At 48.7% G+C, this 13,434-nt stretch overlaps 1 protein-coding gene across 2 annotated transcripts in view; it reads right to left on the reverse strand.

Moving 5' to 3' along the window:
- Positions 1–13,434, reverse strand: part of nrxn2b (neurexin 2b) — a 794,861-nt gene that overhangs the window by 6,047 nt on the left and 775,380 nt on the right. For both annotated transcript variants that reach the window (XM_061234183.1, XM_061234182.1), the window contains one exon: positions 6,185–6,263. In XM_061234183.1, the coding sequence (XP_061090167.1) occupies positions 6,185–6,263 (79 nt within the window). The remainder of the gene's footprint in view (positions 1–6,184; positions 6,264–13,434) is intronic.

Raw genomic sequence — 13,434 nt, forward strand, 5'->3', positions numbered from 1 at the left:
GTGTGCACTCAATCCCTCAGACAGTAAGGACAGTATCAGTCATTACTCGATAGCGTTGAGTGACTATCCTCATGATTGTCTTTAGCCCAAGTTAAGGCATGGTTTCCCTGAGGTGATGGGGGTGTGGTGTCATTGAATGAGTCGTGAGTATTGGGCTAATGCTAATGAGGAGCATAACACTAATATTACCCATGATGCCATAGTCTTCTGAGTCACCAGATCGAGGAAGGAATATTCTGGAACGATGTTTCATAAACTAAGCCGGCAGCGACTGCAAAATCATTTCTCTGGGAAGAGGGCCACAGTACTCCCCCTGCAGATTTAACAAATCTGGATGGTGCACGCGGCCAAAATCTCGCAAATTAAACAACTTTACTGGTACGACCATGTTGTCTTCACTAATTGTACTTCTGTGACCGTCACAACAAACACCACTACCTTTATTATCATAATTATAATTGTTATTACTATTATCACTACAATCAGTAGTGTAGTTGGCAGAGCACAAAATACGCTGTACAACCTCGACGTTTCCCGAACGGTAGTTTTCTCAGCGTGAAAGCGCTCTGAAAGAGACCGTCCTCGGGTTTAGAGTGTCGGAAACGAGGGAGACCAGCGCGGCGTAGGCCTGGCGGTTATCTCCCCCTGAGGGGGGTGTTTATCTGTTATTCTCGCTGTGAGCCCATAACCACTGACCGTGCGGACCAGGTCTCTCGGACACACTGAGCCCCGCTGATCTGTCACTGGCTAGCCACTCTCCCACGCACTGTCTACACCCCTCGGGGGAGGAAAACTCAATTCCTTATTGAATTCAGTTTTATTTGTGTAGCGCCTTTCACAGCAGACTGTCCCAAAGACGCTTTACAGAGTAACAGAGGGGAAGAAAAAAAGCTGGAAATACCAGCCCTAAGCCCCCTAATACTATATGAGGTTTTTTTTTAACTCCCCAATGGGGAGAAATCTTGAGAGGAGCCTGGCTATAGGGGGATGCCCATCCTCCGCTGGCCTATAGATTGAGATGATAACAGTTCAGGTATTAAACTAGCAGGCAAACTAGAGAGTCCACATGCAGGGATGTAAAGTAAAAGACGAGTCCGTCTTCCTGATCCGACAGGACACGTCTGGTAGACTGAACCACAGAACCGGGTTTACTTCAAGGGCCGCACCTTTAAATCCGTCCAGAAATCTGCTTCTCTCAGATTTCAGGCTGATATTTAATTCTGGCAGAACCGATTTGATCGATATCGCCAAAGGGCTTCTCTCCTCAACTCTGCAGACAGTGCCAGGGTAAAGTTCACATTTCTTTGACGAGACTACTGCTTGCGTTTGACACCCGTTTATCGAGCAGAAACGATTCGGACCAATTCCTGAGCCTCGTTGTTTCCTATCAGCCTTCCTGCTAATTCATATGAAATGCATCTGAAGGGGCATTATGGGGACACTGTAAAGTACTATTCAGAATTAAACTGATAAGAACTACGCAATTATTACAAGTTATTTCAGTTATTACAATCATCTCCATCACCGCGGTGCGTATTGCATTATTAATGAGGAGACGGAGTGAGATTAATTAGCGGATCACATATGGGTCCATTTGAGAGGCGGTCTGACCGGTACTGATGCAGGACCGGAAGGATCTCAGCTGAACTGCTCTCCGCTTCGCTCACATCCAGATCAAATCATCTCTCCAGCAGTTTCACAAATTCACTGTGAACAATGTTGTTTTTATTTTTGGCAAGGAGAAAAGAAAACAGATGTTGTCAATTTGGAGAAACAAAAATATGTGCCGGTGTAGCTAAGAACGCAGTCTGGTACGAGGATAATACAAGGTGATGAATCGTGTTTTCAGCGCATGAAAAACAGAACTGCTGAATTGTTTGTGTTTTACGTGATCCATACATTCAGGTATTAAATGCTCATTGTTCGGTTTTTCCAGAGAGTGTAAACACCAGGTTAACACCAAATATTCAGCTGAATCTCGAGGGGAAAACTCTGAAAGGTGTGTATTTGTAATTGTAACATAATCGATATTAAAAATGTAAATACACCGGTAGGTTAAAAGAGTTCGGGAGATGGAGCCCCCTGCAGGCAGAGGAGAGAACGGCAGACACAGACCCCCTCAGTTTAATCCCTGTGTATCTGCATGCGGTCAGCCTTCCTGTTACTGTTGTGGGCAACTTTTAATTTCCTCTCGCGGCTGCGGTGGATTTTATCGGCGCGAGTCGAAGGTTAGGGACAGGAGGAACAATGTGTCCGGGCCACGCCGCTGATGGCAGTCAGGACGAGGAAGGGCTGAGAACGAGATAAAGGGAAGAGCGGTGGAGGGGGCACGTCTATTTATCTACTGTTTATTTGTTTCCTCAGGACCGATGATCTGATGCCTTGTGCCAGGACATCTACAGTCTAGGCTCAAGTCAAGGAGGAATATGCTGAGGGAGAGAGTGTGTGTGTGTGTATGTAAGGGAGAGGTTGTGTATTATGTGTGTGTGCGTATGTATGTAAGAGAGAGAGGGGATGCGGGGGGTGAGGTGATGGAGGGGGTGAGGGGGTGAGGAGGTGAGGCGTGAGGAGGTGAGGGGGTGAGGGGGTGAGATGATTGAGGGGGTGAGGTGATGGAGGGGGTGAGGTGTGAGGAGGTGAGGCGTGAGGAGGTGAGGGGGTGAGGTGAAGGAGGGGGTGAGGGGGTGAGGTGATGGAGGGGGTGAGGTGTGAGGAGGTGAGGCGTGAGGAGGTGAGGGGGTGAGGTGATGGAGGGGGTGAGGTGTGAGGAGGTGAGGCGTGAGGAGGTGAGGGGGTGAGGTGATGGAGGGGGTGAGGGGGTGAGGTGATGGAGGGGGTGAGGAGGTGAGGGGGTGTGGGGGTGAGGGGGTGAGGTGATGGAGGGGGTGAGGGGGTGAGGAGGTGAGGCGTGAGGAGGTGAGGGGGTGACGAGGTGAGGTGTGAGGGGGTGAGGGGGTGACGAGGTGAGGTGTGAGGGGGTGAGGGGGTGAGGCGTGAGGTGTGAGGGGGTGAGGGGGTGAGGCGTGAGCAGGTGAGGGGATGAGGGGGGTGAGGGGGGTGCAGGGATCAGATTTTTAAGAGAAAGATTCTCTCATGTATTCTTGTCGTTGTTCTTGTTTCAGCTCATTAAAAAACCCCAGCCCGCCTCTGGATGATGTAATTAGGGGAACCTAACGAGGGCAGAGATTAATTAGTCCCCCGGGAAGCGGAGCGGCCGAGTAATCATTATTCCGTGTTTTTCGGAGGGATCCCAGAGATTCCCGAGTCTGAGCCGCTCCGAGAGTGGCGTTCCTCAGAGACCAACGTGACGCAGATCTCACTGTGACCCACTTAGAGCTGAGCACTGTCAGAGCGCGCTCTCTCCCTCTCTCTCTCTCTCTGTGTCCCTCTCTCTGTGTCCCTCTCTCTCCCCCTCTCTCTCTCTCTCTCTCTCTCCCTCTGTCCCTCTCTCTCTGTGTCCCTCTCTCTCCCCCTCTCTCTCTCTCTCTCTCTCCCTCTCTCTCTCTCTCCCTCTGTCCCTCTCTCTCTGTGTCCCTCTCTCTCCCTCTCGCTCTGTCCCTCTCTCTCTCTGTCCCTCTCTCTCTCTCTGTCCCTCTCTCTCCCTCTCTCTCTCTGTCTCTCTCTCTGTCCCGCTTTCTCTCTCTCTCTCCCTCTGTCCTCTCTCTCTCTGTGTCCCTCTCTCCCTCTCGCTCTCTGTCCCTCTCTCTCTCTCTTCCTGTCCCTCTCTCTCTCTCTCCCACTCTGTCCCTCTCTCTCCCTCTCTCTCTCTGTCCCTCTCTCTCTCTCTGTCCCTCTCTCTCTCTCTGCCCCTCTCTCTCCCTCTCTCTCTGTCCCTCTCTCTCCCACTCTCTCTCCCTCTCTCTGTCCCTCTCCCTCTCTCTCCCTCTCCATCTCTCCCTCTCTCCCTCTGTGTGCTTTCCACACACTCTCTCTCCGTCTATTATTGTCTTGCCTTTCACAGATTTTTCACAATCTGTCTTTCTCGGTTGTGCTCATCCTTTTCCGTTTTTGCACTCTTCCCGTCTTTCCCTCTCCCCTTTCTTTCTCCCAGCATCGCTCTTTCACTCTTCTCAACTCTTCCTCTGCCTGCCTGTGATCCATCACCTTTTCTGTTTTCACTCCCCCATTTCTCTCTGCATCTCCCTCTGCGCTCCTCTCCTCTCCCTCCCTCTCCCCCTCCTCTCCCTCCCTCCCTCTCCCCCTCCTCTCCCTCCCTCCCTCCCTCCCTCTATCCCTCCCTCCCTCTATCCCTCCTCCCTCTCTCTCTCTCCTCCGTAGGGACCGGTGCTGACACACAGCTGTGCGGAACGCGCTCTTGTTGTGCTCAGGGCTGGAAAAAGGTCTCTCCCCACGCAGGCTGGGGTGAACCCTGCTGTTCACCCCAGCCTGCGTGGGGAGAGACCTTTTTCCGACCCCAGACAGAGCTGACTCTGGAGTGGGGGCAGTGCAGTGCAGTGCAGTGCAGTGCAGTGCAGTGCAGTGCAGTGCAGTACAGTGCAGTGCAGTGCAGTGTAGTACACTGGGACAGCTGGTGCTCCTCTGTGTGTCTGGTCTCTCACACCAGACCTGTGCCACACGCACGTCTGTTTTTCATCATATTATTCATCACTACAATTTTAATACCAATATTATTTTTTATTAATATTATCAAAATATTATACGTCACTCTGGATAAGAGCGTCTGCCAAATGCCGATAATGTAACAATAATGTAATAATAATAGGATATTTATTATATTGTTAAATATTAACATTTCATACATCAGATGCACCAGGTTTTCCTCAAATAAGAAATAAATACTGCACAATGCCAACGGCACAATCCGCATTCTATAAAATCGTTACCAAACACAATCATCAACACAGCAAATGATTGCTGTACACACTCCCAAAGGACATTCCACCGATTAGACTACGATCTCAGATATCCCGTATACACTGGCAGTATCAGACTGAACTGAATGATCGTTTTGCTTTGCCTTTCCTTTTTTTGTCAAATGTACAGGAATAGACAGAACTCTAGAAATAACCGTCCGCATCCTGTGATATTCCTAAAACAAATAAGCGCTCTGCCAGTTTGTCCCGTCTCCAGAGAGGTGTGCAGGGGAAGATAAGAACAGAGTGCGTTTGGGGTTTCTGTCTGGGGTCTCAGAAGCTGGCTTCTGTTCTGCATCGACAGCCTTTCAAGTCAAGTCAAAGTGATCACTCGCTGTCAATCACCTTCGACCGAAAATCCACCCCTCAGACACCTGAAGGGCTGCCCCGTCCTCTACCCCACGGCCCGGTCAACTTTGAACTCTGTGTCCTGAGTTTATTAGACTTCAAAACAACAGGGGAAAGAGGGGGAGAGAGAAAGAGAGAGAGAGAGAGAGAGAGAGAGAGAGAGAGCGAGAGAGCAATGGGGGGGGGCAGGGAGAGAGAGAGGGAGAGAGGGGGAGAGAGAGAGGAGAGAGAGAGACAGAGAGAGAGAGAGGGAGATGCCAGGAGCCTCTACATTGGATGCATAACTCTATCAGTCAGGGGCCAGGTGAAATCTATAAGAACTGAACAACACAAAACCAACTTTGTCCTTCCTCTATTGCGTGGAACACGAGGGCAAACACTGACGTGGTTTTGGCTAAGCTAAAGGTAGAGTAAACACACAAGGGAAGCAAGATAAAACGATAAACGGGAAAAAGGATCATGGATTATAGATGCTGAAATCCTAATCCGTTTCTTTTCTGCATGGTCAGGTCAGTCTAGGCGGTTCTGGAGCAGGCAGCCAGTTAACCTCGTTCTGAAAAACTCACATTTTAGGCACTGCGCCCTGACACCCCACCCACTGCCCGAGTGTCCGCCTGAGCGGGGACTTAACGGTGCGGAATGATCCGGAACTCCAGAGGCCAGCTCCAGTCCCGACCGGCTGCTGGTGGCTCAACGAAAAACAAATTCAGTGTTTTTTCGCTGTTTCAACCCAATTGGATGTTTTAGGTCAGGTGGGCCAGGAAAGCCGGCCAATCACATCACAGCAGGCCCTTCGGGACAAAGAGCTGGCGCTACGCGACGCCGATTGGGGCGGGAGGGGGGGTGACCTGCTCGGCCAATCACAGCTGCGCGTGGAAGGGGAGGAAGGGGGGCTCAGTGTAGCCACTGTTGGACTTCAGGGCCTAAACGTGGCGGACGCAGAACCACCCGGACGGACTCACCGGTTCCCGGCTCACACTCCTCCAGGTCCTCGTCGTCACTGGGGCATTCGGCCGATGCCACGAGCAGGTCGTCCGTGTTCTGGAACAGAGGAGAGGGGGAGAGGCGCGGAGGCGTGAGCACCAACACCCCACCAGACACGCTCACATTCAGTCCTGAAGCAGGGATACGTGTGAGCACCAACACCCCACCAGACACGCTCACATTCAGTCCTGAAGCAGGGATGGGCGTGAGCACCAACACCCCACCAGACACGCTCACATTCAGTCCTGGAGCAGGGATGGGCGTGAGCACCAACACCCCACCAGACACGCTCACATTCAGTCCTGGAGCAGGGATGGGCATGAGCACCAACACCCCACCAGACACGCTCACATTCAGTCCTGGAGCAGGGCAAGGCGGGCTGTATCTGCTTCTGGATTTCACACTAACTTCTGCTCCCATTCGTTTAACTAGCCCCAATCATTCACACGAGCTGTCATTTATAGCCACATTCCGCGATATAAACAGCGGCTGATAAATGTTCTTGTCTTGTAGCGTTTTTATTGTGGTCTAATTTACCGAGTGAATCGGTCATGGTGCATATGGCTAATTAACTGATTGAGCCAGGGTTACTGGAGGCAGAAAAACCGTGCATACACACACACATGTGTACTCCTTATTTCTTGTATTGTATGTTGACCCCATGCAAAGTAGCTGTTGCCCTGTGTAACAGTTAATGGGGATCCTAATAAACTAAAGCAGTGGTCTCCATCCCATGGAGGCTCCATGTGTACGCTGGTTTTCATTCCAACCCATTAATGCTGCTTTAATTGTTTGCAATTACTTATTCAGGCATATGCATTTAACTGCATTGACGCACAGAATATTAGCAACAGTTGTTATTTAGACAACACAAATAACGCCTTATACTTTATGCACATTATTTGCAAACGGACATTAACGATTTCAGCCAATATAAAGACCACGAAGCAGTATTTATAATGGTAAGAGTTTAGCCTGAATTAGGCTTTGTGTGTGTTCATCTGCAAATTAATGAAACAGGAAACATTTCCAACGCATTATCGCAAATGATGAGTCTGGACTTCCAACAAATTAACTTTTGGCCTCTCAATCTTTTTTGATAGGCCCCTTTTTGTCTTCTTGAATGCCCGCAGTTCCACCTCTTCAAGACACCTCCAAAACCAGCAGGATCTGATTTTATTCCCCTGATTTTATGTGATATAAAAGCCTCACAGAAAACAGCCATTACCCCGGTTCTGTCCTGTTCCACACAGAACAGCCATTACCCCGGTTCTGTCCTGTTCCTCACAGAACAGCCATTACCCCGGTTCTGTCCTGTTCCTCACAGAAAACAGCCATTACCCCGGTTCTGTCCTGTTCCTCACAGAACAGCCATTACCCCGGTTCTGTCCTGTTCCTCACAGAACAGCCATTACCCCGGTTCTGTCCTGTTCCTCACAGAACAGCCATTACCCCGGTTCTGTCCTGTTCCTCACAGAACAGCCATTACCCCGGTTCTTCCCTGTTCCCTCTCCTGGTGGCAGCTGCATGGGCAGGAGATACAGTCAGCTCCATACGTTTTCTTTCCCTGATTTGGCTCTGCACTCCACAATTTTAGATTTGTAATCAAACATGGTTAAAGTGCACACACTCAGCTGTTATTTAATGGTATTTTTACACACTCTGGTTTGTAGATATTACCACACTTTTTTTTCAATAGCCCGCCCTTTTCACTGCACCATATTGTTTGGGACAAATGGTTTCACAGGTGTTTCTGATGAGCACGGTGTGTTCACTTCCTCATTGCAGGTAGTTTTAGTACTCAGTCTCGATTCTAGGCTTTTGATTGCCTTTGGAGTCTGTATATAAACAGTAGATGTGCAAAACAGGAGCAACACCAATCAGCCCAGAAGCTCTCTCTCGCTCTCCCTCCCTCATCATCTCTCTCTCTCTCTCTCTCTCTCAGCTCTACTGCCCGCACGCACGCACTAACCCTGATTGAATCCCCACTTCCAGAACGACTGCTACAGCGTCAGTTCTCAGACAGTACCTCTGCGTCCCCATCCCGCTCGTAAACCAGGACGACCTCAATAACACCCCTATCGCGCCAATCTAATCTGCCTCACATTTCACACAGCGCCGTTATCTGCGCCTCCCTCACCCCGGCAGGGCCATAACCGGCAGGGCTCCTCAGGTCACCCGCTTCGTCCCGCGTCACAACCGCGATATCGCACTCCGGCAAAACCAGGCCCGTCTGGTTATCGTCAATAGGGGCGACACTGACTCAGGAGGTAAGAGCGGTCGCCTGGCAGTCGGAGGGTTGCCGGTTCGATTCTGCCCCGGGTGTGTCGAAGTGTCCCTGAGCAAGACGCCTAACCCCCTACATGCTCCTGACGAGCCGGTTGGTGCCTTGCGTGGCAGCCAATCACCGTTGGTGTGTGTGTGTACGAATGGGTGAAAGAGAAGCATCAATTGTAAAGCGCTTTGGATAAAGACGCTATATAAATGCAAACCATCCACCACTTAGTTCCATAAATATTACACCAGCACCACCCCCACCACGCTACTTGTTGCTCCAAACCAACACAGACGCTTTACGTTAAAGGGGACGGGAAACTAGCAGTAGCTGTAATCTCTGTATGCAGAACACCAGCCACATGAACCTGCTGTAAACTGTACAGATGATTCTGTATGGATTGACCTTGTTATATACACTAATTTAAATACAGCACGAAACAGTGTCAAATTGGGTTATGATCAGATTTTCCTTTTTACCGTAAATGATTCTGGCCTAATCTGACAGGGTGGGATTTACTGTATATGAATAATCTAATTAAATCACCTTCAGCTCATAAAAATGCCGTTGCAGCCACACACAAAGCGATTCGCTGTGTTACAGGTCCGGTGATTTAAGAAGGCACAACTGCAGGATACAATCCACAAAATGGAGGGACAGTGACCTGTTCATTGGAAGTCTCCTGTGTTTCCTGGTAAATCTGTGAGGAGCTGTGTGTAGGAATGCAGTGTATTTCCATCATTGTCATATTGGGGTAAGACATAGTACTGGAGATATACACTCAGTGAGCACTTTATTAGATATTTATTAGACTTATTTTTTCAATTTATTCTGCTGCTGTAGCCTCTCCACTTAGAGGTTGGACACATTGTGTGTTCAGAGATGCTCTTCTGCATACCACTGTTGTAACGTGTGGTTATTTGCATTACTGTCACCTTCCAGTCAGCTTTGAGCAGTCTGGACATTCTCCTCTGACCTCTCTCATTAACGAGGCGTTTCTGCCCGCAGAACTGCTGCTCACTGGATGTTTTTTTGTTTTTCGCACCATTCTCTGCAAACTCTAGAGACTGTTGTGCGTGAAAATCCCAGGAGATCAGCAGTTTTTGAGATAGTCAAGCCACCCTTGTCTGGCACAAATAGTAATTCCATGGTCAAAGTCACTTAGATCACCTTTTTTCCCCATTGTGATGGTTGATATGAACATTAACTGACGCTCCTTACCTGTATCTGCAAGATTTTATGCATTACACTGCTGCCACACGATTGGCTGATTAGATAATTGCATGAGTAAGTAGTAAAGTAATAAAGTACTCAGTGAGTGTTCTTATATTATTCTGTCTCCACACACCAGGAGGTATATGCCTTGTTATCTCCTGTACTACCTTGTCAAAGAATAAGCTTAGGTTAGTCACAATGGGAAAAGATTACTGCCAGCAGAAATTGAATTTGAATTGCGTAACTTGACTTTGTGTTGCAATCGTCTGAATTTGTACTGTTTAAACAGGATTATTGTACTTCAAAATTTTTATTCAAGGCACTATTTTCAGTTCAACAGGCTTGTTGATAAGTACCTGGATGTGTGTTACATAAAAATGAAACAAGAACTTGAACTGTATGTCGCTCTGGATAAGAGCGTCAGCTAAATGCCTGTACGCTAATGTCAGAGCTAATGTTGCTACGCCTCTCTTGCTATCTCTTAATAAGAGCCATTCAGTTCCACAGAGCCTCGTGGACATTAGAGGCAGCTTATAAGAAGCAAGGAAAAGTGAGTGAACTGTATTTTCCTTTTAAAAAAATAAGATTTTTTTTCAATGCTGAGAGTGGTTGGGCCCTTGATGCTTTGATCCCAGCAGGAAAAGCTTTGAAGGTGAATTTGAGAGCTGAATTTGAAAGCATATTTGAATTCAATTTCTAACAATTACATTCAAGTTCAAATGCTGAGATTCAACTCCAATATCTGCCGGCGCTCATTTCCAGTCTCAGACAGCCGTGAACGTGCTTTCAGGTCAGCGGTTTGTTACGATAAATAAAATGCCAGTGTCAAGCTCACTGGAACAGCAGATTTTAATTCAAAAGCTCAAACGGCAACACAACACTCCCCATTCACAGGAGTCACCTCACTGCTTGTTTTGGATCCAGATACTTTTCTGTGCTCTGTTGATCGTGCCTGATGCACTTGAGCCTGCTTGGAAGAGCAGATGGGCGGGGTTTACACTTTTGGGATCGCTCCATTTGTTGCAATCCAGCAGGCGCACTTGGTCAAATCCAGAAAAGCATTTGAATCCAAAACAAATGCTATTTGAACCCAGGTCGACCGCCCAGGGAGGAGCGGGGATTCAGTCAGCAGGGTCATTGTTCAACAGCGACCACTGCTGGTCAATGGGGCAAACTGCAGCCTGCTTGCTCATGAAGTTGCTGTAGTTCCGCTGACTCACGTCGGTGTGAGCTCAGCTCAGGAACTACAAATACCAGAAACTCAGCCTTCCTGGCAAACTCTGGGTACATTTGCGGAAAGGGTATTATACGTGCGTTGCCCTTGTTAAATAAATAAATAAAATTAAAAGAAGCAGCAGCTTCGACATCATGTGTTTCGGGCGCATAGCGAGCCTGCCTGTGCTCTCCTGATTGGACAGCGGAGGCTTGGTGAACAGGGCCGGAGAATTTAAAACAGGGAAATCAAAACAAAGCGAAAGAATTCGGGGTCAGAAAGGTTGCAGAAAGACACGATTCGAACAGCGCGTATGAGGCGCAGAAAACAGTGCATGGCTGACCTTGAGAAGCGGGAGAATAGGGACGGTTGGGATCTTGGTGGGGGGAGGGGGGGGGGGGGGGGGTGATGCTGGTTCCATACCTGCCCGCTCTGAACTGAGCCAATGCAGGGGAGGGGGAGGGGGGTGGCTGCACGATGATTCTGCTTTTTTAATGCACTTTTATAATAGCCTACCAGGAGAGGCAGGGAGAAAGCCGACATCAAAGGTGCTGGAAGGCTTTATTTCACCTTCAAAGCTTTACCTGCTGGGATCAAAGCATCAAGGGCCCAACCACTCTCAGCATTGACTTACAAAAAAAAAAAAAAACTCTTATTTTTTTAAAAGGAAAATACAATTCACTCACTTTTCCTTGCTTCTTATAAGCTGCCTCAAATGTCCACAAGGCTCCGTGGAACTGAATGGCTCTTATTAAGAGATGGGGCGTAGCAACATTAGCTTTGTCTGACTGTATTTATAGTGCAATTACCGTGTTTGCTGTAGCGCAAACCGCCCACACATACACGCTACACTCCACACAATATAGAACCACCCCTGACCCACAGCACTGAAGCTGCAGAGAGTGTTGGAGAGTGTGTGTAGGTGCACAGTGCTAATGCTAATGCTAATATAGCTAATGCAGAGAGCGTTGGAGAGTATGTGTAGGTGCACAGTGCTAATGCTAATGCTAATATAGCTAATGCAGAGAGCGTTGGAGAGTATGTGTAGGTGCACAGTGCTAATGCTAGCGCTAATGTAGCAGCAGAGAGCATTGGAGCGCGTGCATAGGTGCACAGTGCTCATGCTAGCACTAATGTAGCAGCAGAGAGTGTTGGAGAGTGCGTGTAGGTGCACAGTGCTAATGCTAAAACTAATGCAGCATCAGGGAGCATTGGAGAGTGCGTGTAGGTACACAGCGCTAATGCTAACGCTAACGGAGCAGCAGAGGGCGTTGGAGAGTGTGCGTAGGTGCACAGTGCTAATGATAACACTAAAGGAGAGAGGCCACCATGCAAGGCACCAATCGTTGGGTGCCTTGCTCAGTAACACTTCGACACACCCAGGGAAGATTTGATCCAACAACCCTCCCAATAACCGCTCTTGCCTCCTGAGCTGATGTCGTCCCCACAATGTGAACACACTGGGACCGACACACTGGGACTGACACCCTGGGACCGACACACTGGGACCGACACACTGGGACCGACACCCTGGGACCGACACACTGGGACCGACACACTGTGACCGACACCCTGGGACTGACACATGGGTAACGTGAAGCGGTGGCTAAAAGAATGGCGGCAGGTTGCTGAGGGGCTCATTACATTACATTACATTATTGGCATTTGGCAGACGCTCTTATCCAGAGCAACGTACAGTTGATTAGACTAAGCAGGAGACAATCCTCCCCTGGAGCAATGCAGGGTTAAGGGCCTTGCTCAAGGGCCCAACGGCTGTGCGGATCTTATTGTGGCTACACTGGGATTCGAACCACCGACCTTGTGTTTCCCAGTCATTTACCTTAACCACTACGCTACAGGCCGCCCCTATAGTTCATTCCGTAGTGTGGTGCCTTACGGCCTCGGATCGAATACCAACTGTGTTGAATTTCACTGACTGTAGCTGCACAAGGTGACACAAAATTGTGCATGGGAGGGTATGGGAGGGTTCAGACAGACAGACAGGGATCTGTGCATTATCGCTCTTGGGTGACCCCCACTGGCCAATAAGAGCGTATGTCAAAGCCAAACATGATCGGTCTTCCTCAGACCACACTCTGAACAAACTCAGCTATCGTCTGCCGTGTGAAAAGAAGCAGCTGTTGGACAGCAGATAAAATGTGTTCCTGTGAACTGCAGCGCGATAAGAAGTGCCAACTGATATAACAGGCTTGTCTCTCAGAAAACAGTAGCAGAGTATCTGCATGTAGCATTAAACCCTCATAAAATACAATTGAGCATTCCAAACTCAATAACGTAATAACTATTGTGGGTAGGGCTGTGATCTTGAATAAATTATCTTGGATCAGTATTTACCCACAATAACCTAAGGGTAAATCCTAGGCCAGTGCCCTGGTAAAGGGCAATAGCAGGAGTACACCTGCTTAGTCTAATCAACTGTAAGTCACATAATATAAACAACTGTAATCTAATGCAAAGCAATGCAGGCCAAAGCAAGTCCCCACACAAGCAGGCAGGCCTGATGG

The sequence above is a fragment of the Conger conger genome, chromosome 3 (assembly GCF_963514075.1).
Source record: "Conger conger chromosome 3, fConCon1.1, whole genome shotgun sequence".
NCBI classification, from domain to species: domain Eukaryota; kingdom Metazoa; phylum Chordata; class Actinopteri; order Anguilliformes; family Congridae; genus Conger; species Conger conger.